This window comes from Pleurodeles waltl, chromosome 4_2 (assembly GCF_031143425.1).
Source record: "Pleurodeles waltl isolate 20211129_DDA chromosome 4_2, aPleWal1.hap1.20221129, whole genome shotgun sequence".
NCBI classification, from domain to species: domain Eukaryota; kingdom Metazoa; phylum Chordata; class Amphibia; order Caudata; family Salamandridae; genus Pleurodeles; species Pleurodeles waltl.
Window position 1 is genome coordinate 66,994,108 of NC_090443.1, and position 27,270 is coordinate 67,021,377.

Here is a 27,270-nt window from a genome sequence, read left to right on the forward strand (position 1 = left end):
CTTGCCCTCCTTGTTTCTTCCTCCCTCGTGGGCTTCTTTTCCAATACTTCCCACCACCAAAACCCACTCCTTCTTTTCCCTCCAAACCCACATCCCGGTACTATTTATTTATTTTGTGTCTGGAAGGCTTGTAAGCAAGTTGCTGCTGGAAATTCCACTTTAGAAATGTAAGCACCTTTGCTGTACTTCATTATCATAATCCATATAAGATCAGTACATTTTTTTAAAAATTGAGGTGTGTCATGGCACATGGGTGCACACACACAACTATGTGGCCTCCACATCATCACATCTTTTTTGTTTATGCTGTATGTAAAAAAACAAAAAAAAAGTCTGGCGAGTACCCATCTCAAATGTTAACCACAATCCATATAATGATAAACCACTAAAGGGACTAAATAAACCTGAGTTAAACCCCTGGTAGGTATGGCACAGAGCTGCAGGCTAAACTTTGGGGCAGTCTGTAAAATATTCATGCAGAACCCAAACAGTAACAATGTCAAAACCCAACACATGGAAAAAAAGCTTCAAACCAATTTAGAAAAAAAGACTAGATTTTAATACATAAAATGACACCAAAACAACATAAATCTGATGAGTAGAACCAAAGTTAATTATTTTTAAAGTTTAGGTTTAAAAAAGTACCAGCCTCATCATCTGCACTTAAACGGTGCAAGGGTAAGATTTCAGGCCCACCACAAAAGAGCATGGATACGAGGACCAGGTTTGTCCCAGTGAAGAGTTTTACCTTTGGACTTAGTTTCTGGAAATTGGGGCAAGGCAATAGGTTGTGGCTGAAGAGGGCTACTCGTCATAACCACCTGGTGATGTCTTAGTGAAACCATTGACTTTTGGTGGGAAAGCTGATTGGGAAAAACTTGAATTTTGCTGTTGGAGAAGTTCCCTTGCTAGCCAGATACTTTTTGCACTTTCGCCTTCAGATTTAGTCAGTTTTTTTGGAGCTCGGATTCTTACAGGGGAGCAAGGCTGCAAGCTGTTGCTGAAGAGGGCTCCACGAGGTTGGATATGTTCTGTGCGAGTGCCCGCTGAATTGGATTTGCTACTGTGGAGAAGGATGTAGCGGGAGCCACCTGAATCTTGGGTGCAGCGGTAATGCACTTCTGTCGGATCACCTTGGCAGCATGGGCCTCCCGTCGGTTCTTGGAACAAAAAGTTGGCAAAAAGTTTCTAAGTCCTAACTTTCAGAGTTTGTGAGGCTGCGTACACATTGACATCCATCAAGGGTTCATGACTTCAGGGTCAAGACTCACACCAACACGGGGCATCAGCAGGGTCCAGGGCACATCCAGTTACAAGGGGCCAGCTGGGAATGCATGCAAAGGCCTCTTGAAGCTTGTTGTGTCACTGTGGCATAAACAAGAGGTCAGCCTTAAAACTCTTGGAATCCACTTCTTTGCCTTGGGTACAAGAGGGAGAGTAGGTATAGCCTTCAAGGCTCTCCTCAGATCAGACTGCAGGTTCAGTCCTCCTTCTAGTTTCCCACAGGTCCAGAACCGATCTGAAGAGGGTACCCTGGGTTCCACATTTATGCCCAGTGCTAGCCTATGGGTGGGGGAAACACATGGCCACTACGTAACCAACTGGGTAAAAGTTCCCAGGAGTGAACCTGCCCAATATTTCAACCTTCTTCGTGTTTTTTATTATAATCAATGAGCCAGCGGTCTAATTTTCTGCATGTTTGTCCCACATTTTGGTGGTTTGCCCTGATGCAAGCTGGTGCAGGATGCCAAATGTGCCATATTTGTTCCACTTTCAGGACGAGCAGGACAGGCTCTGAAGGATAAGAGATTCCCAGTAGAAGACTACAAGCTGCCTAACAGGGTGAAGTGTTTTCTACTATCAGCCGTGTGTGAGCAGTTAAGAGATTCCTGTCTGCAACAAGCATTTTAGTATATGACTGGAGGGGAGACCCCGCAGCACAGGGGGAGTTCTGTATAACCTGGCTTCAGGAACTCATTTGCCTTCAGAGATGTTAGTAGGGAATGTGGACATTGGTGATTCAACAGCCCTTGATATATGAATGAAAGCTATGCTGCCTGTCCCAGAAATATGCCGTGGTTGTGTGCCGCTTCAAATCGGCGTGATTCACAGTGCTCACGTATTATCTTGTTTGGGCAAAAAGAGAGTAAGATTTGCCTAAGATCAAACATGTGGGTAAAATAGGAGCCCAAAGACTGCATCCCTGTACAGCTTGCTGGAAAGGAAATATGTGTACCACCATAATACATTTTGGTTAATAGGCCATGAAACTAAGGTGGTCATTACAACCCTGGGCGGCGGTAAGACCGGCAACAGGCCGGCGGTAAAATTTTTGCAATTATGACCGTGCCGGAAACCGCCAACAAAGACAGCCACTTTAACACTCAGACCGCCACGGCGGTACAAACAAATAGCTCGGCGGTCACCGCCAACAGACAGGCGGAGGACAATGTACCGCCCACACTATTATGACAAGCCAATCCGCCACCTTTTCCGGGGCGGATTCACTGCGGATAAAAACACGGCAGAAACAGGAATTTCGAAGGAAAAACACTCACCTCTACACACTCCAGGAGGAAGGAGGACACCATGGAGCCGGAACTCCATATTCTCCCTGCGATAGTCTACCTGCTCCTGTACCAGGAGCACCAACGCCGGCGGCGAAGACCACGGTGAGTACTGCACCTACGACACATGGGAGGCAAAAAACAGGGACACACACACGCAACACACCCACCCCCACCCTCACCCACTACAACACACACATCAATGCATATCTATACATTACAGTTACACCCCCCAAACCCTCTGGAAGAATGCAAAGACAAAAGGAAATGAGTGTAACCATTGTAATATATCAAAATTCAGGAAGCAAAAATATACATATATACACTATTAACAAAATATACACCAAGATTAGTAGTCCAAGTATTGCACCATTTATAGTCCGTGGACTACTGGGCCCAAAATGTATGGGCGAGGCCCACACACAATACTAGATCAAAACAGAGAGAACACTGCAGGTGCATCAGATAGAAATACAACAGGCACCTCAGGGGGAAGGGAAGGGGGGGGGCACCTCAGCCGGATGAGTGCACGACGCCAGATCCACGAGGGGCCTCCATGCCCATTCATGTATCCTGGGGAGTGCAAAGCCACAGTCTCTCAAGTCTCTACAGTGGGTGGTTTGCCCACTGCTGCATCCTGGGGAGTGCAAAGCCACAGTCTCTCAAGTCTCTACGGTGGGTGGTTTGCCCCCTGCTGCATCCTGGGGAGTGCAAAGCCACAGTCTCTCAAGTCTCTACGGTGGGTGGTTTGCCCACTGTTGCATCCTGGGGAGTGCAAAGCCACAGTCTCTCAAGTGGAATGCAGTCTCCACTGGTTCTGGAGAGGGCTTGGTGCCCAGAGTGTTTCATCCTGTGCAGGACAGAGGTAGTGGATGCTGTTCTCCACTGCTTCATCCTGTGCAGGACAGAGGTAGTGGATGCATGCCTCCACTGGTTCTGGAGGGGGACTGGTGCCCAGAGTGCATCACTCACCCCGTGACGGTCCCTGTTGCGTCAGTGCCCCTGCCGCTCATGGGCTAGCGGTGCTTTCCCTGTTCAGCGGTGCTTGCCCTGTTCAGCGGTGCTTGACTTGGCGGTCCTTGCCCTGTTCAGCGGTGCTTGACTTGGTGGTCCTTGCCCTGTTCAGCGGTGCTTGACTTGGCGGTCCTTGCCTTGTTCAGCGGTGCTTGTCTTGGCGGTCCTTGCCTTGTTCAGCGGTGCGTGCCCTGTTCAGCGGTGCTTGACTTGGCGGTGCTTGCCTTGTTCAGCGGTCCTTGCCCTGTTCAGTGGTGCTTGGCGGTCCTTGCCCTGTTCAGTGGTGCTTGGCGGTCCTTGCCCTGTTCAGCGGTGCTTGACTTGGCGGTGCTTGCCCTGTTCAGCGGTGCTTGAGTTGGCGGTCCTTCACTGCCCAGCTGGGCTGGGGCTGGCGGTCCTTCATTGGTCAGCTGGGCTGTGGCGGGCGGGGCCCTCCTGGGCAGCTGGGCTGTGGCTGACGGGGCCCTCCTGGGCAGCCGGGCTGTGGCTGGCAGTGTCCTCCTGGGCAGCGACGATGGGGCTGACGGTGTCCTCCTGGGCAGCGACGATGGGACTGGCGGTGGCCTCCTGGGCAGCGACAATGGGGTTGGCGGTGGCCTCCTGGGCAGCGACGATGGGGCTGGCGGGGCCCTCCTGCCCAACGGGGATGATGGCAGTCTTCTCCGCCGTGCTGCTCCTCCCAGACTTGCCGGGTTTCTTCTGGGCCTTTCCCAGCTTGGGAGGAGTCACAGCTGAGTCCACACTCCCACCGGGACCCCTAGGAGCGGCTTGGGTGGCTGGAGTCTTCCCCCTCTCCCGCCGGGCACTGGCCAACTTCTGGTGCTTCACGGGGGGGACTGGCTGTGCTGTGGCTCCGTGACACACTGGCTGTCCTGGTGGCCGGTGCACTCCACATACCTGTGACAACTGGCACCACTGGTCCCGGAGATTTTGTGGCTGAGGTGCTAGTTCAGGACCTATGAGTTGGACGGGGGGGGGTGATGGGAAATAGGTTAAGGGTGGACAGGAAAAGTTGTTTGGAGACACTGGGACGGGTAGCTGGAGGGGGTTTGGGAGTGGAGGAAGAGGTGGTGGTTGTAGGAGGTGTAAGTTTTGTGGCTTTGGGTGCAGGTGCATGCGCTGGAGGCTGTTGTGAGGTGGATGTATGTTGGGTGGGTGTGTGCCTGCGTTTGTGTATCTTCGGAGGGGGCGTCACAGACACACTGGGAGAGGACACGGGGGACGTGTGAATGGTAGTGGGGGTGGTGACTGCACGTGAGCGGGGTGTGGTGGTGGGTGTGCTGGTGCGGGACGTAGTGGCATGTAGAGGTAGTGCATGCAGGTGTGAGTGTAGACGAGACTGGGAGGGAGGAGGGAGACGAGGAGGAGGGGGACACAGTGGAGGCAGTGGATGTTGGTGTGTCTGCATGTGTGTGATGCTTGCGTGAGTGCCTGTGGGATGTGTGGTGCTTATGTTTGCCTGAGCTTCCCTTGTGTGGTGAGGGGTGTGCAGGCTGGTCTGATGGTGTGCTTGGGATAGGCAGAGGTACAGGGGATTGGTCTGGGTGGAGGAAGTTGGAGGGGGGAGGCTGGACACAGGGACAATGGCTGACATCAGTGCTGAGGCCAGAGTTTGAAAGGTTCGGTGAAGGGCAGCCTGACCAGAATGAATGCCCTCCAGGAATGCATTGGTTTGTTGCAACTCCGTTTCTACACCCTGGATGGCATTCAAAATGGTAGACTGCCCAACAGTGAGGGACATGAGGAGGTCAATGGCCTCCTCACTGAGGGCAGCAGAGGTGGCAGGGGCTGAGGTGCATGGGGCGAAGGTGATGCCCACCCTCCTGGGTGAGCGGGCACGGGGCAAAGGCTGAGGGGCTGCTGGGAGGGCGGTGCTGGTAGGGGGGGTGGCGGCTGTACCTATAGAAGTGGGGGGCACAGATGTTGCCGCCACCATAAGGGAGCTCCCATCGGAGGACGAGTCTGTGTCGCTGGTTTCAGCTCCTGTCACCGCCGTGGTGCTCCCCTCGCCCTCCGTCCCACTGGTGTATTCAGAGTCCGTAGTGTGGCCCTTCATGGCCATGTGGGATGCAGCTCCCTCGTGCTCCGGTGCCACTGCTCCTCCACCTGATAATGCTAATGCACACAAGAACAGGGAGACCGCAAAAAAAGGGGGGGGGGGGACAGAAGAAAGACAGGTTGAGTGCATGGCTTACCGCTACCGTTGGCTGACAAGACAGACACAGAAGACCCCTGCACTGCGTCACGCTGTTGGGCTCTACAGTGCAATTCCTGGGAAATGCCCTACAAGGTTATGGACGACATATGCACACATAGATGACACAGGGGCATGAATAGCTGTACTTGGCACTCTACAGAGGTGGTGTGGGGGGCCACAGGGCCATGCCTTACGAAGGGGCCTAGCCTACAGAACTCGCCCTGGCCTAGGGAAACCCACAGCCCTCCTCCCCACCCAGACCCCTCCACTGCGCGCAAAGTCAGCTGAATGAGAATGTACTCACCCCCTTGTGTCTGCTGTGATGCCCTCAAGCGCCCATCCAACTCTGGGTAGGCCACCGCCAGGGGGTCATGGTTCGACGGGCACCCCTCCCACGTTGGGAGGCCATCCCTAGCTGAGCCTCGCCGTCTTCTTGCTCCAGCGGCAAATGTCCTCCCATCTTTTCCGGCAGTGGGTGCTCCATCTGTGGTAGACCCCCAAGATCCGGACGTCCTTGGCGATGGCACGCCAAATATCCTTCTTCTGGTGGGCGCTGACCTACATGAAATGTACAGGGGAAGAAGAGAAGTCATTACCAACTGTGCCGTCAAAGTGATTGGCCCCCATCCCTACCCTTGCCATGTGGTACATGCACCCACCGTCTTTCATGCACGCAGAAATCTTCCCCCTTCCTTCTTACAGCCAGCCCTCTCCACACAGGCATAGCCCATACAACATGCTCCCTGTGTACTTACCTGTTGGTCTGGAGGACCGTAGAGTAGCGTGTACTGGGGGAGGACCCCATCGACGAGCTTCTCCAACTCCCACGATGTGAAGGCAGGGGCCCTTTCCCCAGACGCACGAGCCATTGTCTCTTCCAGACCGAGGTCACAGCAGCACTTGCAGTGTAGGTCCTCTCCTGTCGAAGATCAGGTATCGAGTGATTCAACAGATAGAAAATGGCGGTCACGTCCGCGGCGGTGTGTACCATCACCGCCGGCGTACAAATCGTCATTGGCTCCTGGGACCCATAGGGTCCAATGTTAACCAATGCAGCATTGCGCCGCGGTCTTCGACTGCCTACCGCAACGGTGTACAACGCCAGCGCAGTTACCTCACATCCCATTGTCCCACTTTAGAGGTCAGGCAGCCGCCATTTCAGGGGCCCACATGGCCTAATTAACACCTGCGTCACACATACCTAGGCCTACTCTCAACACACATACAGGCCACATTTTGTGTATGAATGGTGTTCTGTGTAGACTGCGGGTAAATACCTCTGAGACATATCCCCAACATCATAGGTGCCATTGATGGAACCCATGTGACTTTGGTCCCCCCCCCCCCCCCACAGGAGTGAACAGGTGTACAGGAACAGGAAGAGTTATCGTTCCATGAATGTACAGATGGTATGTTTGGCAGACCAGTACATCTCCCATGTGAATGCCATGTTCCCTGGCTCAGTGCATGACGCCTACATCATGCGGAATAGCAGCATCCCTTATGTGATGGGTCAACTCCAGAGGCACCGTGTGTGGCTATTAGGTAACTCTGGTTACCCCAACCTGTCATGGCTACTGACCCCAGTGAGGAATCCCAGGACAAGGGCAGAGGAACGCTACAATGAGGCACATGGGCGAACTAGGAGGGTAATCGAGCGGACATTCGGCCTCCTGAAGACCAGGTTCAGGTGCCTGCATATGACAGGTGGATCCCTATTCTACTCACCAAAGAAGGTGTGCCAGATCATCGTGGCCTGCTGTATGCTTCACAACTTGGCTTTGCGACAACAGGTGCCTTTTCTGCAGGAGGATGGTCCAGGTGGCGTTGTTGTGAAAGCTGTGGAGCCTGTGGAGCCTGTGGACCGTGATGAGGAGGAAGAAGACATGCAGAACAGGGACTCAGTCATCCAGCAATATTTCCATTGAAACACAGGTGAGAATACATTCCTGCCTACTACATGTACTTTTACACTTCTACCTCTATCCTGTCTGTCGATTTCACCCAGGGTATGGTCACTGAGTTGTCACTTTCCCTTGCGGTTTCACAGGTGTGGGTCCCAACGTGTGTCATCTGCTTAGATTCCTCAGGGACTAGAGCTGTGTGACATCGGTATGTTGACATTACTATTTCATGAACATTTTGTCACTGTAATTGCAAATACACTATTTCGAAATCACAGACAGACTCCAGATCTTTTGGTGCTTTAGGTGTGTTTATTTAAATACAAAATATTGGAGGGGGAAGTTAAATGGTGAGGAGTGATGGCGAAGGAGTGTCCATGGCAGAGTCCAGTCTATTAGTCTCACAGGTGCATTGCCCATATGGGCATAGGAAGTGGAGCTGTGGCAGTTTCAATATGGACAGGGTGACAAAGTGGGACAGTGGGATGACAATCAGGGTGGTCTCATTTCTTGGTGGGGGTCTTTGCATCGTGCTCTGTCTTGTTCCTGGATCTCAGGGACTGTTTGTGGGGTGGTTCTCCCTCTGCAGGGGGTGGGGTGCTTGTGTGGTGGTCCTGTGGCGGTGCCTCCTGTCCACTAGCGCCGGCGGAGGTGGTGGGCAGTTCATCGTCCATGCTAGTGTCAGGGCCCCCTTGTAGTGCCACAGTGTCCCTCCTGGTGTTGAGTACTTCCTTCAGCACCCCTACGATGGTGCCCAGGGTGGAGCTGATGGTTCTGAGTTCCTCCCTGAACCCCAAATACTGTTCCTCCTGCATGCGCTGGGTCTCCTGAAACTTGGCCAGTACCGTTGCCATCGTCTCCTGGGAGTGGTGGTATGCTTCCCATGATGGAGGAGAGGGCCTCGTGGAGAGTGGGTTCCCTTGGCCTGTCCGCCCCCTGTCGCACAGCAGCCCTCCCAGTTCCCCTGTGTTCCTGGGCCTCCATCCCCTGGACCGTGTGCCCACTGCCACTGCCCCCAGGTCCCTGTTGTTGTTGGGGTGGTGGGTTATCCTGGGTTCCCTGTAGTGGTGGACTCACAGCTGATTGACGTGTCCTGTGGACGGAGGTATGGGCCCGCTGGGTGGGTGCTGTGCTGGTGTTTCCAGTGGGGGGAAGGTCTGTGGTGGCCTGTGTGAGGGGAACCGACTGTCCCGAGGCCCCCGATGGTCCGGGCTGGTCATCTAGATCCAGGTGGACAGAGGTGCTGTCATCACTGTGGGCCTCTTCTGTGGGTGGAGTGGAGATGTTTGGACCCTCCTGTCTAGTGACGTTGGGTAGTGGTCCTGCAGGGGTGGAAAGGCATGATTATTGCATCTGTGTGTGTCATGGTGTGCAATGGGTGGGTGACCGTGTACCCCAGTGCTGGCATTCCTGTGTGGGGGCTTGTGTGATGATGGTTTAGGGGGGTGTATGGGTATGTGCAGTGGGCATGCTTTAGTGATGGGTGTCCATGCGTTGGTGTTCCATGCAGGGCTTGGTGTTGGGATGGGTGGTTTGTGATATTGGTACATTTGTGAGGAGTTGGAGTGATGAGGGAGGGTGGGGGATATGGTAGTTAAAGGTTTGACTTACCAGAGTCCATTCCTCCACCGACTCCTGCGAGGCCCTCAGGATGCATAATGGTCAAGACCTGCTCCTCCCATGTTGTTAGTTGTGGGGGAGGAGGTGGGGGTCCGCCGCCAGTCTGCTGAACCGCCTGGTGGTGTCTTGAGACCACGGAACGCACCTTCCCCGTAGGTCGTTCCACCTCTTCCTGATGTCCTCCCGATTTCTTGGGTGTTGTCCCACTGCATTGACCCTGTCGTCGCCATAGCTCCACAGGGATGTGGAATTCCTATTGCATCTTGTTTGGGGTCAAGGGCAACAAGTTTTTATGTTTACTTTGTCCTTGGGACAAGTAGGCCCAACCCTCTGCAGCACAAACCCTTTGGCTGCCTGTTTACAGAGAGTGGAACTCTCTGCAGTTGAGGTAATGTGTTTCCAAAAGATAATGCTGTTCGAACTTGTATTTATGGTTCATTATTTGAAAGCCTTGATTATTAGGGTGAGTGCTGTAAATAAATGTTTTAAGGTCACACTTCACTACTGACGTTGGTTCCAGTACAAAAAAAAACAGCTGTGTATACACATGTTTGAAAACTTTAGGCTATGAGGCTAAGTATAATGCTCCCAGAATGCTCTCTGATTAGATGCAAATGAAGTGTCATTTAGTAAAATGTGTTGATGCATGCTAGTATTTCCCAAAAATATTTCTAATGGAAAATCAGTGTAACCATTTTCAACACGAATATGGCAAGCATGAAAATAAACAAACACTGACAAAGCCAACTGATCTGACATATTTTTATAAGTCTTTTAGTTTCATCAATGCGTGTCTTGTTTTGACATGGCTTTTGTAACACTTTATTGTTGTGGGAGCTACCAGGCCCTCAACATTGTAACAAACACTGCCAAAAAAAATATATATATTTGAACTCTAAAAGCACATGTTGCCACCAGTGGCATAACAAAGGCCCCGCAGCCGCCCTCCAGGGTGCCCCTTTAGCACAGCACCTGCCCTGAGTGAGTCTGGAGAGGGGGCTCCTCCATGTTCTTTGCAAAGGGGCACCCTCCAGTTTCGTTACGTCACTGATTGCCACTGTAGTTCCTGACACTGAACAAAACTACTTTGTGTGCCAATATGCTCCTTGTGGAAGAGCAGAATGCAATCACTCACAGTAAAGCCAGCCAAAAGAGAGAGGAATAGAAGTATTTATTAAACAAAATGTCTTTGTTAACACCAGACCTAATTAGGGACCAAGACCCACATGTAGGTAGCTTTTTGCATGTCACAAACAGCGACTTTCGCTGTTTGCGACGTGCAAAAAGCACATTGCGATGCACAAACCCAGTTTTGCGATTCAGTAACCTGGTTACCGAATCGCAAAACGGGTTTGCGAGTCGCAATTAGGAAGGGGTGTTCCCTTCCTAATTGCGACTCGCAGTGCAATGTAGGATTGTTTTGTGACTGCGAATGCGGGCGCAAACCAATCGCAGTTTGCACCCATTTCAAATGGGTGCTAACACTTTCACAAAAGGGAAGGGGTCCCCATGGGACCCCTTCCCCATTGTGAATGTCACTGTAAACATTTTTTCAGAGCAGGCAGTGGTCCTGCGGACCACTGCTTGCTCTGAAAAAATGAAACAAAAACGTTTCATTTTTCGTTTTTGTAATGCATCTCGTTTTCCTTTAAGGAAGCAGTCACAGACATGGTGGTCTGCTGTCTCCAGCAGGCCACCATCCCTGTGAGGGCCGCTATTCGCAAGGGGGTCGCAAATTGCGACCCACCTCATGATTATTCACTAGGTGGGCATTTGCGAAGCCCTTGCGAATCACAGATGGTGTCAGGGACACCATCCTACATTCGGATTTGCGACTCGCAATTTGCGGGTCGCAAATCTGAACCTACCTACATGTGGCCCCAAATTCTTAAAGAAAGTCACAAAAGTGTACCCATGGTATATGTCGTACCCCTATCAAATATTTGTGAACTGTATTTTAGCATGGGTAAATACGCATGTGTAGATTTGCTCATGTGAAAATCTATTGAGCATCTGCAAGTTCATTTTCCCTCCGGCCACTTTCTTCCCAACCCTGGAAGAAGTTCTAATTCTGCCATTGTCAGGAGTAAATGTCCAACCTTTCTTATTATGGGAAAATATTAGAGAGAAGCTGGTGAAAATCTTTAAAACATGCAGGTTAGTAGGTTTGCAGACTCAAAGGCATTCCAGCCCTGGAACTATTGCTTACTGCTTCCTCCAGCCCCAGTATGCAGATCTGCAGAAAGGTGGCAAAATAAGGAAATTGCTACAGTAGGGATTGAAACTGCAAGTATTCAAGCCCTATTATGGTAGTAGCCCTGGCATAATCAGAGAGGCTATTATCAGAGCTCTTACATAATGAGATTGCTGCCATAATTTGTCGCCACACTACATGGCACCAAAGGGACAAGCAGATCTTTTTACAGGACAAGTAGATTTGATAAGCAACCTGTCCCCTGGACAAGTAGATATTTTAATAAATTCCACACCCCTGGCTCCATCTTCCTTGCAATTGAGGTGTGCTGCACCTGTGATCCAAATAGCTGTGGCTCTACCCGGATGATTTCCTCCACCATGACCCTGAGCTCCTCCTCCGAGAACCTAGGGTGTCTTTGCCGTGCCATGGGGTGGTGTAGGTGATGTGTGGGGCGGTGTGTGTGGTGATAAGTGTGGTGATATGTAGTGGTGTGTGGTGTTTTGTGCGTGGAAGTTGTGTGAGTGATGGTGTTGTGTGCCTGTGGATGCTAGTTTGTGGATGGTGGTGTCTCTCTCTGGCCTTCTCTCTGTAATAGTGGTCGTAGGGGTTTGTGGGTGATGTGGGTGTGTGTTTTATAGTGTATTGGGTGTGTGGGAGTGGTGTGTGTATGTGTATCAGGTGTGTGTATTTCGAATTGTCCAATGTGGCGGTGTTTTGTATATGTGTGTGTATTTTGAGTGCGACGGTGTGTACCGCCAATGGGATACCGCGGTTGAAAGACCGCTGCGTGGATTCGTGTGTTGTGATAGTGTGGGCGTTTTTCTGCTGGCGTGGCGGTGGAGGTTTTTTTTTTGCCAGTTTATCACTGACCTTTGGTGTGGCTGACTTGTGTGGGTGTCTGAATTTTGTCGGATTCCGACATGTGGGTCATAATAGCTGTGGCGGAATTCCGCTGCCGCGGCGGTGTGTTGGCGGTCTTCTGCACGGCGCTAAGCGGCTTTTACCTCCAATGTTGTAATGAGGGCCTAAGTGTCATCTACCGACCTAGTCCCCTCTGTCCTTTTAGATTATTATTAAGTACTCCCAAACTTAGCAAAACATAAGTGCCCGGAAATACCTAAACGTGATTATTCAAGTGCAGATAGTTTGGCTAAAAGGGGTGACCTGTGTTAAAAATCACATCTTCTTGTTCCATAGTTCCAAATTAGTTCACAATACCACTACTGATGTGGCAGTAGTTGTAATGACAAGGCTACTGGACTAACCTTCGCAGGGAAATTTCACTGTGTCGTGGGTTCTGACCAGAACTAGAATACCGTGCTTCTTTCCACCATATTTAGGTTAAGTGGTAAACCTGAGATTAGATGACAAGACTCAGAGTTCCACTCCTAAAATGTATTCACTGGACTACCTGTAGTGGTGATGTCTGCCCTTCCCAGTGAACTGCCCATCTTGTAAGAAGTTCTGACGAGGTGTCTTTTGTCCTTTAAATCTGTATGCACTAGCTGTATTGAGCCTGTTTCCAAGTTTCACCCAATATATTAATGTAATGAGAAAACTGCAGAAGTAGACTGAGCTCTTTCTTTGGGTCTTCCGGGCAATAGGTGGGTTAATGGGGAGTATCCATGGTGGATACTGTTGTTTACCATTCATGTTTTAGTGGACTACTTCATTGTATTGGAATAATAGTTAATAATTTTGTGAACTTGTCTTGCCAACCGCATCAATGGAGAGCAGTTAAAGCTTAGGTGATACAAGGATTGGAGCTCAAAGGCAGTATGACAAGGTAAAATACTTGAAAACCTCAAGTTACAGCTCTTAAAAGTTTTGATTTAAAGGGGGTGGTCGTTGAATGAAACCATAGGTACTGGATATAGGGATGTGGGGATGCTGCAGCACCCCCAAAATAGCCATGCTGGAGTTCCGAGGGTGAATAAGCAATAAAATGCCTTTAAATTTTGGTTTTATCTTGTCACACTTGCTCAAAGACAGAGGTCAAATGTCCGGTTATGTCTTTTGACAAATTGCTGTTTATTCTTTTAACTTGAGGATTTGCGTTTACTTTTGTTTCTCTGAGTGCAATGTGAGAGGGTTTAATAAATTGAACTCTGCAACAAGCTGGTTTGAAAGGCTGCAGGATATCATTTTTTCTAACAAAACAATGTAAAAAGCTGTAAGTGAACTGTACACATTTAAAAAAATATATGGATTTAGGAAAGCACAAATATTGTCCGCTCCTTCTTTGTAATTCTGAAGTGTTATGAAAATAAAGATTTTCATAGGATCAAAACAAATCTAGACACTACTCAGTGATGCACGAAAGACAAATATTTGCTGAAACCCAATTTTCACACATTATAGTTTGTTTGCCTATAGTCTAATCAATAAAACTGTGTGTGTTCACATTTTGGGAGCATTTCAATGGAAAATGACAGTTCATTACCACACCATGCTTTAGTAGCCTATTTACAATGATGTGCTACAAAATTCACCGGCAACAACATACTACACCCTTACCACACTTGCCGAATAATCACAGTTCATTTGCGTGTTTCTTCAGTGATGTGCTACAAAATGCACCGGCAACAACATACTACACCCTTACCACACTTGCCAAATAATCATTTGTAGGCAGCTTGGGAGTGGATGCACCACCACCAGAAAGGGGTCCTGCAATTTTAAATAAACATACATCTGGGAACATGGCCTTTCTACAGGGTCATCCCAAATTGTTTTTTTTTGGTCTTCTGTTGCTGACCCCGTCTTTTGTTGGCCATAGGACTATGTGCTTTTTTCCCATGCTAACTAATAGTAAAATGCTTCTGCTCTTCCCTTAAGCATGAAAAATTGGTATACACCTAATAGGTACATTACATTTACTTACAAGTCCCTAGTACACAGTACTGTATACACAGGGACCTGTAAATTAAATACTACAGGTGGGCCCCAGCACTCCATGTGCCACCCTCCAAGTTAGCACTGAAAAACATGCCTCTGGCCTACCATTGCAGCTTGTAATGCACGTTTTGGTTTGCTAAAGACGTTTTGGGGATATTTAGAAAGCTGACCTAGAAATGCATTCTGGCAGTTGCTTACCGTTTGCTCTGTGGTTTGTAATGCAGAATTTCTTGCTTTCAATTTGCTGACCCTTATTTCTTTTAGGCCGTTGAGCTTGAGTTCATATCTTCCCTTGCCAACGGCATGTTTACAGAATCCTTCTGAGCACTTCCCGTCTGTAAACAGGCCTGTAAATCTTGTTCTTATCTTGCCACATTTGCTGTGCATTAAAAAACCGAGATCAAATGTCAGGCACTGCCAGCCGAGGGCGCTTGTTTGTTTTCTTCCTCTGACTTCAAAGTGAGAGGGTTTTTGTGACAATCTTTCTAGATTCTGGGGGTAGGAAGGAGTTTTGTTTTTTTAGCGCACAACATTTAAATGAAATGAAGTATTCAGAATATATCAGAATTGGGAACACAACGGAACATATTTTTTTATTATTTCTAAAGTGTGTTTGAAACAAATACTTCAATATGATCAAAACAATCATTACACTATGTGATGCAATAACCACATATTTTCGTCTGTGCACTGTATAGTTTTATAAGTAAAACTGTATGTCTGTGCAAATGTAATGGTCATTTCAATTGAAAATATGTTGTCTGCAATGACAGTGTGCTACCACAGTATGAATAGTCCATGTTATGCCACTCTGTTCTAGACCACTCCACTCTACACCACTTACACTGTACTGTGCACCACTCCACTGCATTCTGCACCATGCCACAGCACTCTATATCACTTCACGCTATGCCTCTCTACTTCAACCTGTACCACTCTACTCTAGGCCAATGTGCCCTTTGCCACTTTACACCACTGCACTCTTCACCATTGCACTCTACACCACTCCAGTCTAGGCCACACCAATTTACTCTGCACAACTCCACTCTGCGCCACTGCACTATATGCCAGTACACTCTACGCCAGTGCACTTTACTCTGAAACACTCAACTCTATGCCCTTGCATTCTACGCCAGTCCATTGTACACCACTCTAATCTACACTGCACCCCATGCCACTGAACTCTACATCACTTTACTCTGCCATTAGGCTCTATGCCACTCTACGCAACTGCATCCTACCCTGCACCACACCACTCTACACCACTTCACTCTACTTTGAAACAATCTACTACAAGGCATTCCACTCTGTGGCGCTGCACTCTACCCCAGTCTCCTCTTAACCACTGCACTCTGTGCCAAAGCACTCCCCACGGTTGCACTTTGTCACTGCACTGTATGCCGCTGCACTCTACTCCGCATCACTGTACTCTATGCCACTTTACACCGCTGCACTGACACTCTACGCCACTAAACTCTCTGCCACTCTACTCTGCTCTACTGTACTCCACTGAGTGCCACTGCATTCCATGGCACTACACTCTACACCACTCTGTGCAGCTCTACTCTGCACCAGTGTATGTCACACCACTCTAATCCACTCAACTCTGCACTGTACGTCACTGCACTTTATGCCACTTAAGTCTACTCTGTGCAACTGTACTGCTGCCACTGCAGTCTGCACCACTGTTCTCTACTATGCACCACTCTAATCTATGCCACTCTATCCTATTGCATTGTATGCCACTCAATTCGCCATTACGCTCTACAACATTCAGCAGCACTAACTTTTAGCCGTGCTGAACAGCAGCCATGCTGTGTACAACATGACTAAAACACATTGGCAAAGCCAATAGCTCTTGCTTAGGTGAGACCTATTGGCTTTGGCAATGATTGTTAATACTTCTAATTCACCTTTAAAGTGAGTCCTAAATGTTTCTAGAGCAGGGTGCTTGGTAGTTAAAAAAGTAGGACATGTATACATGACGATTTACATGTCCTGGCGGTAAAAAACAATTGACTCTATCATTTTGGAAATGCCACTTTAAGAAAGATTGCATTTCCCTGCCTAAAGTTTCTGGGGCCTTTCTGTAAGTGACCAGCTGCCTTGGACCGGTGATGGCTCCCTGTTGGGAAATGTGTATTGGACCAGAGAGTGGTTGTACAGGGTAGTAGGTCTTCCTGACAGAATGGCTGAGGAGGACATGTGCCCTTGCCTGATGACACTTCAAAGGGGCCTGCCCCAACACACACAAAGGTGCCGGACACCAGGTCTGCCCCTGCCTTTTGTTTAACTAACTAATCTGGATCCAAACCCAGGATAGAGGGGTGAACTGACTAGAACTAGTTTTGAAGGGTAGACAACTAGTTGTCCCTCACCAACAGTTAGGCACTTGGCATAAAAGTGTCAAACACAGAACCTGAAATCAGTACAGTCCTGAACCTGAAAGTCTCTGAAGGACTGCTGTGCTGTTTGAAGCCTGAAGGAAGGCTTGAACTGCTTACCTTGAACCCAGGACCCCAGAAGTAACTCCTAGGTTCCTCTGTGAGCTATAGGGACATAGCAAGCTTCAAGAGACCATCTTCTGCAACTTTAGTGCTTTTCCTGCTGACACGTTCCAACTGGAACTGCTGTGGATCCTGCAACTGTCCTCTGCTGGAATGTGTCTTAACCTCAAATAGGTGACCCACCCAAACATATCCTAGACCTTTAATTGGTGGAAGAGAATACTAAACCTTTCAAAAAACTGCAAAATGGAAAATTAAAGACTCAAAGGCACCAGAGGTTACCACCACTGCCAAGTCTTAGCTGCTGACGTTGAACAACTTGCTGCTTTGCCTCGCTGAAGGGATCTTGACTTCCGGGAAAGTTTATAAGTCTGAATATAGAGGATTTTACCAGGACAAAGCCAGAGCAGCAACCCACCAACACCAGCTCCCTGGGCCCATACGAAGGTGCACAGACTTCATCGCAAAGCTTTCTTCCATTGAGAGCTTTAAACTTTCCGTCTGAGTTTAGGCTCCCACCGAAGTCCTGGCCATCAGCCGACTGCCGTTGACAAGACCCTCTTCGGATCCAGCCTGCAGTCCGACCCATCGACTACCCTTGAGAGAGTAAATTTCTCCCTGGAACGTGCCTGCCCGTTGTATCTGGCCCGCAGTCCATTGCTGTAAAAAAAAAAAAAGGCAGTGCTTGAAGCCGGCAGACCTCAAACCCACTTTGTATATTGTTAGTAATAGGGCTGTTTGATAGCCGCACTGTCAAAACTCAGTCCTAAAATCTCATTCATTTTAAAAACAGATTAAAATATTAACATACCGATTCAACAACTTTAAAACTACAAAGCGGTGCAAGAATCTCATGTAATGATATAACTGGCACTGGGAGATTATGTATGGAGGACGTAGCTTCTGTAAATGAATGGTGCTAGTAGAGCAAGATCTGTGTAGTGTGCTTGGGCTTGTGATGGGCTTGTGGAAAAGACGGGTTTAGTATAAAAGTAAGAGGACCCTGAGCTGATTGTTCATCAGGAGGTTGGGCAGTGTAGTTAGGTGGTGGGGCCTGGAATGGTGTTTGTTTGTTACAAGGAGTTGCGGGGTGGGGGGCTACGTGGTTTGCATAAAAGGAGTTGGGTTATTTTAACAGGAGACCGATCCGAATGAAAAGGGGGATGTTACGCAAAATGTTGAGCTGCAGGTCTTGTTACCTACATAGGCTGCATTGCTCTAGTCATCAACCTGTGGAGAGTGCTTCCTATGTATGTGATGTCGATATGGCATTTTAGACTACACATTGTGCGTGCAGTGCGACGCTCAACAAAATATAAAATCATTTGCTTTTGACAGTTACTGCATGTTTTAATTTTTGCTCATTATATTCCCTAAAGTTAGAGCCATTTATATAAGCCACAATGTTTATCCACTATTTTTCTGATGATGCTTGTATAACAAAATTGATTTTTCTACAGATTAAGCAGTTTTTATCTGCAGATGACGGTTCAAGATTGATTGCTGTGTATTCAGTTGTTCGAAAATGTTTCCAATGGTTGTTGAAATTATTCATAGGGTTTTTGATTGTGTGCTATTTTTGTGTTGAAACATACTTGTTCCTCTTTGGTTTGAAATGTTTTTTACCAAATTATGTTTACTAGCCGTCGTTTTATTCCTAGCAGTATGTTATGCGTATATATATTTTTTTCTTTTAAAGCCTTCACCTTCATTAGTACTAGTTAACACACATTTGGGATAAATGTTTCCATTACTTTGCATTTTTATTTACTGAACGATCTATATTGGTACTTTGGCTTCCGGACTGTAGCTTATTCATACATTATTACATTTATAAGTACTCTATTTCCATATTAATAATGTGACACCAGTGTATCCGAGCCAGATAACTTATGTGTTTTGTGTATTCATCTCTTTGTAGACACAGGATAACATGGACAATATCTGTTCCTCTAGAAGGCGTATGTGATGGTCGGGAAGTAGTTCAGTTTTCTACATGGGCCTTTCCTTTCTTGGATATTTCTTGGCTATGTTCGTTTTGAAATAGGTTGCTACTTGGCTAATAACCATAGGGTCCACCATCGCTATGGAGTCTTCTGGTTACCCTTCAATCAGCACCTTCTTGTTGGGAACGCAATCTTTCAAGCACATGGGACTGACAGCGCTCGGTTCAGCAGTGTGTAGTAGTGCACTTGGGGCACCCATCAGCTCACAGCACTAGCTTGCGCAGTGCCAAAGTTCTATTGCAGTAGAATCAAAAGTTCGTCAGTTTTCCCGCAGGTCCTTGGAACAGCTCTGGATAATTAGACCTATAAGGCAAATTGAGGGTATTCCTTAAACAAGGCGTTTCTGATGTAATCATGTCATTTAAACTCTAGTACTAAAGCAGTGTTTGGACAAAGGCGTCTTTATCAGCCCTCCTCTCTTTCCCTAAAAACGAGACCTTGAGTGTGAGCTGCTAAATACAAGCGCTCACCTTAATTGTTTGTTAGACTATATCTGTGTTTAATGAAATGATTCCTTAGCATCCTGCTGAGGAACTGGTTGAGGCAAAGATATTTTTGACTTTCTTGGTTTTGCTAATGTATTCAGAAATATGCTCGAGATTAATAGAAATCTTAACTTCTTCAATACATTTTCTTTGCCAGCACACCACTGTTTTACAGGATGTGGATTAGTCTCTACCTCCACTGACATTACAGAGGAGGAACGCGTATCCCCAGTTTTGATATATACATTAAGAACCACAGGTCTGGCCACTTTAATATTAGTCTGAGAATTCTGACAGCCTTCGCCCAAATAACGAGGTAATAGCTGGGAATTCAAGTCAAAATATGATGGTCTCTGGAGATTTGAGGTGATGCAGCGAGGTTAATCTGGTGACAGATGAGGGATTGGAGTTTGAATCTCATTCACAGGAGTGTCAATCAACCTGTCGTTTGCAATCGATAGAAACGTGAATTAATGAATGCTGGAGTTGAAGTGCTTAGTCATTATTAGAAGGGTTGAAGGTTGAAAAAGAATCTTTTTGGAGGGATCTACCTTCTCCTTTAACAGGTGGGTAGTGAGGATCGTTTTAGAGCGAATTGTTGTGGGGCCAGAACGTTTTAAATATATTGGTGCTTCTGTTTTGAATGTATTTAGTGGAATTTATATGATGTAATATTTCCTGTGAATGGGATTGGTAGAAAAATGTTTTAGATCATGCAAGTACAGACTTCGTGAAAGCTTATGTCATGAGTTATTTTCTATATTTTCAAAGAAGACTACAATAAAGTTTGAGGCTGGGAAACCATAGGATATTGGAAGGTGTTCTCATGAGGGAGATTGGCATTAGCTTTATAGATATGAAGGTAGTTGGGGCAGCTTATAAGTGTGTAGAAACGAAAGTCTCAAGATGAGATCCAGGCCATCTTCTGCACAGTCCTACCAGTTTCGTGTATTTAAAAGCGCTCATTTAGATTTACAAGTTGAAGGAATGAGAAGGGTGTTGGGGAGGCGCAATTTTCAACCAAAAAAAGGTAATTTGTAATGACACTTTAGTGGGCCCCGCAAAGAAAGGAGGCAACCTAAAGAGATCAAGTTTACCGGATGTCATATGCACATGCACACTCAAATTTCTGGAGCAGCAAGAACAATTTTAAGTTATCCACATAAAGAAAATAAAGCAGTAGTTCACAGCATACTGACTGTGGCACCTCTTCTATTATTAATGGTAGTTAGCTAAATGCTGCCACAGTGCCTGAAGTCCGTTGTAGCAGGCCATAACACTGGCACTCCTGAAGCCTTTCTTTTATTCACATTTTTCAAAAAATGCAGTTCCGTACTCCAACTTGGCTCTACAGACTGCCAAAATCATTTGTAGTGTTCACGATATCTCCTGGGAGCTGCTTCTAGGTTACAGGGAGATGCTACTTTCGCTGGTTTGGTTTCTTCCACGCTCTGGAAAAGATTGCCAGGGGACCGGGAACAAACATAGCTCAGGAAAAATGGTGTTGGAAAGGAATGTTTAAGTCTGTTGCCATATGGTGTCCATGTTTATACTAGGCTATCATATGGGAGGGGCGGGCTGGCCTGGTGCTTGGCGATCCAGTGGAATGTGGAGAGAAAATCAACAAACATGCATACCTGGGAACATGTTTAACACCTTAGCTCTTCTTCAATGGCTGCATTTGTCACAGAAGCCGCTGCTGTGTTGCTATGGTCAGATTTGCGTAAGACTGCACTTGAGTTTGTGTTGTACCTGCTGCACTTAAAACGGAAGTGATCCCCGAGGGCATATGGATGTTCCCGATGGTAGTGGCTGGGAGGCATTTGCTCACACATTTTTCCTTCTGTTTTCACGTTGTTCTTAACAGTATGTTTTTACCTTTTTAGGAAGTGGGACCTTTGTGCTACTGGCGAACTTGAGCCTTAGGTGGGGCAACACCAAGTACCTGCGTCAGAAGATTCAGACTGGGCTGGTCACAGTATGGGGCCTGAGGTATGCCTGCTTTGCTCTGTCATGTGCCCAGTGAGCCACAAAGGGTAACTGCCTTGCAGCAATCAGTGCAATAGAAGAGGTGGTCGGGTCAGATTAGGGTCCTGACTCATGAATATCAGAGTAAGGAGACAAACTAGTTTGTGGGTTCAAATAATTACATTTCTAACTTAAGCAGGTTAGAAATTGCTGTTTTCACTGAGCAACGTTTAGGTGAAATAAACAAAAATGCTTTCTTGAACAAGGATTTTGTCTCTGTACGTGTAACATTTAAAAAGGGGCCCACATACTGGCTTGTTTTTAGGGTCGAGCCTGCACTAGCATGCGCTTGCGCATGTGTATCGCTTGCGAGACGCTGTAGTAGTTAGAAAAGGTCTCGGAGCCCGTCCATGTCACGTCAGTGTCTTTCATTGGTTCGTGGGCTTGCCTTTTAAAATCTGCTTGCTTTCATTAGTTGAAGGCATGCATATGTCATGCCTTTTCCGGTGGTAAGCCCTCCTCGAGTGCAGCGACCAAATACTGAACACATACGAGACTCACTTTTTTCCCTCCGGTTTGTGGACTACTTTTTCCTGTTACATAGTTAATTGCACTTTTGCCGGTTACGTAGATAATTGAACTTTGGCCAATAGGTTTCTCTACGAGTGAACTGTAGCGGTGCGATTGTGCTATTTTTTTTCTATTTAATGAGGCAAGAAATGTCTGGTTGGGAGTTTACAACTGCTAATAGCTCTAACACTGAGAAATGCGAGACCCGTTGCATTGCAAGTGCTTGTTTATATTACTGTCTGCTTAGTGTTGATGGGAGTGCTCAGGGCTGACCCACTTCCAGTGGGATGTTTGCTTCACAACATTAATTCCTGTGTGCATATATTGGATCTTCGTTTCTGTTTATTCAGATTGGGTGGTTTTCTGTTCTTGAGGATCCTGAAGGAGGGACAGGACAAGAGGTTCAACCACGTTCGTGAAAGCCCAGGGACTTTCTTTGTGTACTGGACAGTGCAAGGTGAGAGTTTCAAGCTCACCTTCCTTGTTCCATAGGAAGAATAACCTTTTCTTCTAGTGCTATTTCTATTACAATCCACACCCTATTTTGATGTATTGCAATAATCTGGTTGGTCTTTCAACAGGAATCTGGATATTTGTGACTCTTCTTCCAACCTTGATCCTGAATTTGGAGAAGCACGATAGGCCCTTAGGTCTTAGAGATTACCTGGGATGGACTATTTGGGCTGTAGGTTTTGTCACCCAGGCCATCGCAGACCAACAGAAGTGGAATTTTAGAGCTGACCCAGACAACACAGTGAGTTAATTCATAATCTTGGATTCTATAATTGTGTATCAAACATGCATTATACGGGTCTGTGTAGAGCATTACATGAAATAGCCCTGTTATAATAAAAGATAATCTCTTTTAAAAGACCCACTGTTCTTTGGTGTCAGTTTTGCGATTTTCTGATATTTTTTTTTTGTAAAAGTGTTTATTATATTGGAAAAACAAACTATTGTTTAGTGGTATCTGGAGCTGTGTTTTATATGTAGTTATTTGCACAGCTCTGCTGGACTCACTTTCACAACCGGCAGGTAGGCTTCTTAGAAGGGGTACAAACACTTGTTTGGATACAAAGTACCTAGTTTGGGAAGGGGCTGGATGCAGACAGCAAATACCTTGTTCAATAGGCAGGTCCTGAGGAGCTCTTCTTATTACTTAAGCCATTCAGAAATCTCTCCCCTTCGTGTATTTTGTAGATTGGTATTCAGGGTGATGCCACTAATACAGATCTAGAGTTTTCGTGACAAGCATTGCCACTCTTTGGTCCAATCACACTGGATGGTGTGCAGCAAGCATGCGCCGTGTCAAGTGCTCACAAGCTGAGTCTCTAAAAAGGAGCTAGTTAGCCTGCATTAAAGAATGGAGAGACCTTTTACATGGAGGAAACATCTGTAAAGATGACAACTTTAGGTTAAAAAAAATCAGAACTGTAATGAAAGCGTGGGCTTGACAGTGCAGTACCTTCTGAATCGTTACCTGGAACGTTGGATGATTGCAGCATATGTAGTGAATTATTTCCCCACTCCCCCAGCAAAATTTAGGCATGGATAATTAACTGCCTAATTGTAGTGGCAGGCACAATTGGAGGAGGTGCACGCTACTTATAGCCTGTGTACAGTGCTTTCTACTTACGACTTCACCTGGTTCCCCTTTGACCAATGACTAATTAGCACTTTGAACATTTTCATCTCGTTTTTTTCCAATTTTTTTCACAGGGCAAATTCATCCACAGCGGCCTATGGGCATACAGCCGACACCCCAACTACCTTGGCGAGATATTACAGTGGACCGGGCTCTTCCTCTCAGCATCCTCTGTTATGAGTGGATTTAAGTACTTAAGCATAATCTCACCACTTTTCGTTTGGTTTCTGTTGAGTTACGTCAGTGGCATCCCAATCCTGGAGCGACAAGCCTTGAAGAAATGGGGGGGAGATCCTGCATACGAGCAGTACTTAAAGAAGACCCCTGTGCTCTGGCCTTTTCCTTCCTCATGATCAGGGGTTCTCTGAGCAAGTTTTCCGTGGTGCTTATAATCATACGAGGGAGCACTCGTCTTTAGCACTCAGACCAGTGCTTTCATATGCCCCATGAAGGGATCCACCTCGCCTGTGATTAAAATAGAATTACATAGAAAATGTTAGCTTAAAATACAATCATGAAATATTTTGGGAAATTCTGGTTGAATTCTGTAATTTATGAAGAAAAGGCATATTAAAAAAACTGGTACTGTGACAATAGAGTGGAAACCCCAAAATACCTATTCACAGATGCATATAGTGCAAGAGAATTTAGTTTAAAGTGTTTCAACATGTGACAATGTTTTCAACCTGTAACACTGTATTACGAGCAAGGCACTACCTCAACTTCCAGTTTGGAAAAAAGTTGGTTATCTGCATCTATGTTTGGCAGTTCTGATATCCTTTGTACACATACATGCTTTTAATACCCTCTTCTCCACCTCACAGCTGGGAAAATGTCCTCTCCACTACACAGGCTTGTCTAAATTTGAGAATGAAAAAATAATTACATGTAACAGTGATTCTTATGGGCAGTGCACAGATATATATATATTTTTTTTAAAGAAGCCCATCAAGGGACATGAAAATGTTTTTCATGCTTTGAAAGCAAACTGGAGTGGCTAAGACCACACACAAGACATATCAATAAATTACACCTGTGTTTCCCAGTTTCCTTTTACACTTCAGCACTCGAGAATGCGCGCGCAGCAGAGATCATTATGTCGAGCCTGTGACAGCGTACGTACTCTTGAGATACTATTGTTTACAATAAAGGGCTTTAAGCCCGCCCTTTGCTTACCATTTGTTGGCTTCAGTGTCACTCTTCTATTCAGCCTCCTAATTGGCCAGGGCAGGGCACGGCATGCATCACTTCCATTCCTTTCTGTAGAGCATGGACCAAGCACAGATTGATTCCAGTTAATTAGTGCCAATCCACTCATGGATTCCCCCACCTCTCCCTCACTCCACCTGCCCTGTCTGTTTCTGACCTCCCTACTCTTCCGCACCTTCCTTGTTTTTTGTGTATCTGGTCCTTGTACGTCTCTGCAGTGTGTCACTGCATTGTGTTTCTGTGTATGCTGTTGTTGTGTACCTGCCCTTGATGTGTGAGACTGTCGCATAAAAGAGTAAAACAAAGTGAAGTTCAGTAGAGAGACAAAGTTTGTAATGCTAGTATAACATGATTGTAGTATGTGCTGTGCACAAGGATGAGTCGCCTTGGCTAAAGAGCAGCAGCCATGTTTGTTGGGCCACAGAGTTCGGCGGAGAGGGGGGGAATTGTGACTGCCATTCAGTACCGAGGGAACAGCCCGCCTCATCTTTTAAATCTTGGCTTCCCTCTGCTCCCAGAAATGTCAGTCTCCACTGTGAGCAGTGTAACCCATTTCTGTGTATTGTTCCTTCTGGCTGTAAGTAATGCCTTTTACACATGCTTTTTCTTCCACTTGTTGGTCATGTTTCCGCAGTTAACTTGTGTAGTAGGACAACAAATATTAGTGAGGAATAATATTTGATTAAAAAATAGATGACAAATAGCAGGCTGCCTGGTGTTTTATTTAAACTCGAACATAAATAGGATGTATTCGCAGCTATAGCCTCTTTCCACTGCTTGGAGCAACTTTGAATTCATAATACATGTACCATGAAAACAGTGCACTATGGCGTTAATTCTCATAATATGGGAGAGCTGTGTGACAAGACCACCATTGAAAGCATGGCAATGATTATCCTGTAAAGGAGGATAGCATTGCAAATGAGACTGTAGCTCACATATCGATTAGCAGGGGGTTTCAAATGAGCATCTATACTAATTGGGTACTGATCACGCATGCATTTGTACATGCAGGTCTATACCTCAAGTGTAAACAAACATACCTTTTATCAACACATCTAGAATAGAGCGTAGGTTGTCTGCAGACACTTCTTACAACCCACCTCCCATGCCTGATAGTGGATGTCTGACATCCTGTATGTCCAGCTATGGAATTAAATCTACCCGATGACCCCGATCGCTGTTCTGGTACGTGAACCTCTCCTGCAGAGCAGGGGAATTCGCGGTCCATAGTCTCTTCGGGAGTCAATATAACAAGATTTGTTTCTAGTTGTCATAAAAATGTGAACACCGCAGTGTCTGAAATGTTGTTTCTGATGTCGTTCTGACATATCAGCATTTTTTTAGGATTGTTAGCACACCAGAGTGAATGGGGTCCGGCACATGGATGAGGTTATCTTTAAGGAAGCGGCACGCCTCACTGCTGCTTGCACTACCTCCTTATTCCCTGTCTCCAGAACCTCACAGCCTCCACAATCTCACTTAGACTCCAGCAACACCCCACTCGTAGTCTGCAGCTCCCCACTCATAGACTTCCACACTCCACTCACGTCCTGCACCACCTAGCGCACAGGCTGCACCACTACACTCCCAGATTGCACCACCCCATTGGCAGCCTGCACTGCCTCACCCGTTGTCGTTGCTTTCCCTCCCATCATTGGTGCTTGCCTCTCTCCCTCTGCTGTCATTGTTGCTTGCCCCCCTCCCTCCAGGGAAAAAAAAATGCACCGGGTCCTTCCCGTTGTTTGCCCCACGTGCTCACACTCTCATTGTTGCCGGCCGGCCCCTCTCCCGTCGTCGTTGCTTGCCTTCCCTCTCTTCTTCCCCCGTCGTTGATTCCCCTCTCTTTGCTGCTTAAACCTGTCCCCCACCCCACCTTGGTCATTGTTGCTGCTTCTTCCCCTCCCACCCACCTGAAAAAAAGCGTATTGACACAGCCAGCGTCACCACACCAGTTTTATTCATTTTGCTTGTAAATATGGCAGCAAACCATTAAATCATATAATTCGTTTTTATTATAGAAAGTGCCTGTGAACTGAATGCTATAGTGCGGGTATCTGGGGCTTCTTCTGTCCTGCAGGTGGAGGAAAACGCATTTTGGCGGACAGTCCTTTCCGTTTCCCGGTGAATTTCAGGCTTTATATGCCACAAGGAGTTTGGTTTGAAGTATTCAAAAGATTGCATCAAAATTGCCCCACAAGTGTTATGACTATCAATTTGGACAAACCCGGCTTCCGAGTTAAATGGAAAGGTTATTTTGAAATGCATGAAGCTTAATGTGGTTTTTAGAAAACCCTAGTTTAAATGCTTAAACTATAGTTGCCTGAGAAGAAAAGATGTGTTCACCCATCCCTAGCTCCGTCCAAAAAGTATATCTTTTAGGCCAGCAAGTCCAAAGACTGGGCTAAGAAGTCCAAAGACTGCGCAGTTTAGCTACTCAAACAGAGACCTCACAGAAAATAAGTAGACTGTAAAGTGAGATT

At 46.8% G+C, this 27,270-nt stretch overlaps 1 protein-coding gene across 1 annotated transcript in view; it reads left to right on the forward strand.

Annotated features, from left to right (window-relative positions):
• Nucleotides 1-25,490, forward strand: part of LOC138292229 (uncharacterized) — a 40,254-nt gene extending 14,764 nt beyond the window's left edge. The window contains exons 2-5 of the mRNA XM_069230672.1: nucleotides 21,282-21,387; nucleotides 22,284-22,390; nucleotides 22,515-22,687; nucleotides 23,653-25,490. Of these exons, the coding sequence (XP_069086773.1) occupies nucleotides 21,282-21,387; nucleotides 22,284-22,390; nucleotides 22,515-22,687; nucleotides 23,653-23,931 (665 nt within the window). The 3' untranslated portion in view covers nucleotides 23,932-25,490. The remainder of the gene's footprint in view (nucleotides 1-21,281; nucleotides 21,388-22,283; nucleotides 22,391-22,514; nucleotides 22,688-23,652) is intronic.
• The last annotated feature ends 1,780 nt before the right edge of the window (nucleotides 25,491-27,270 follow it).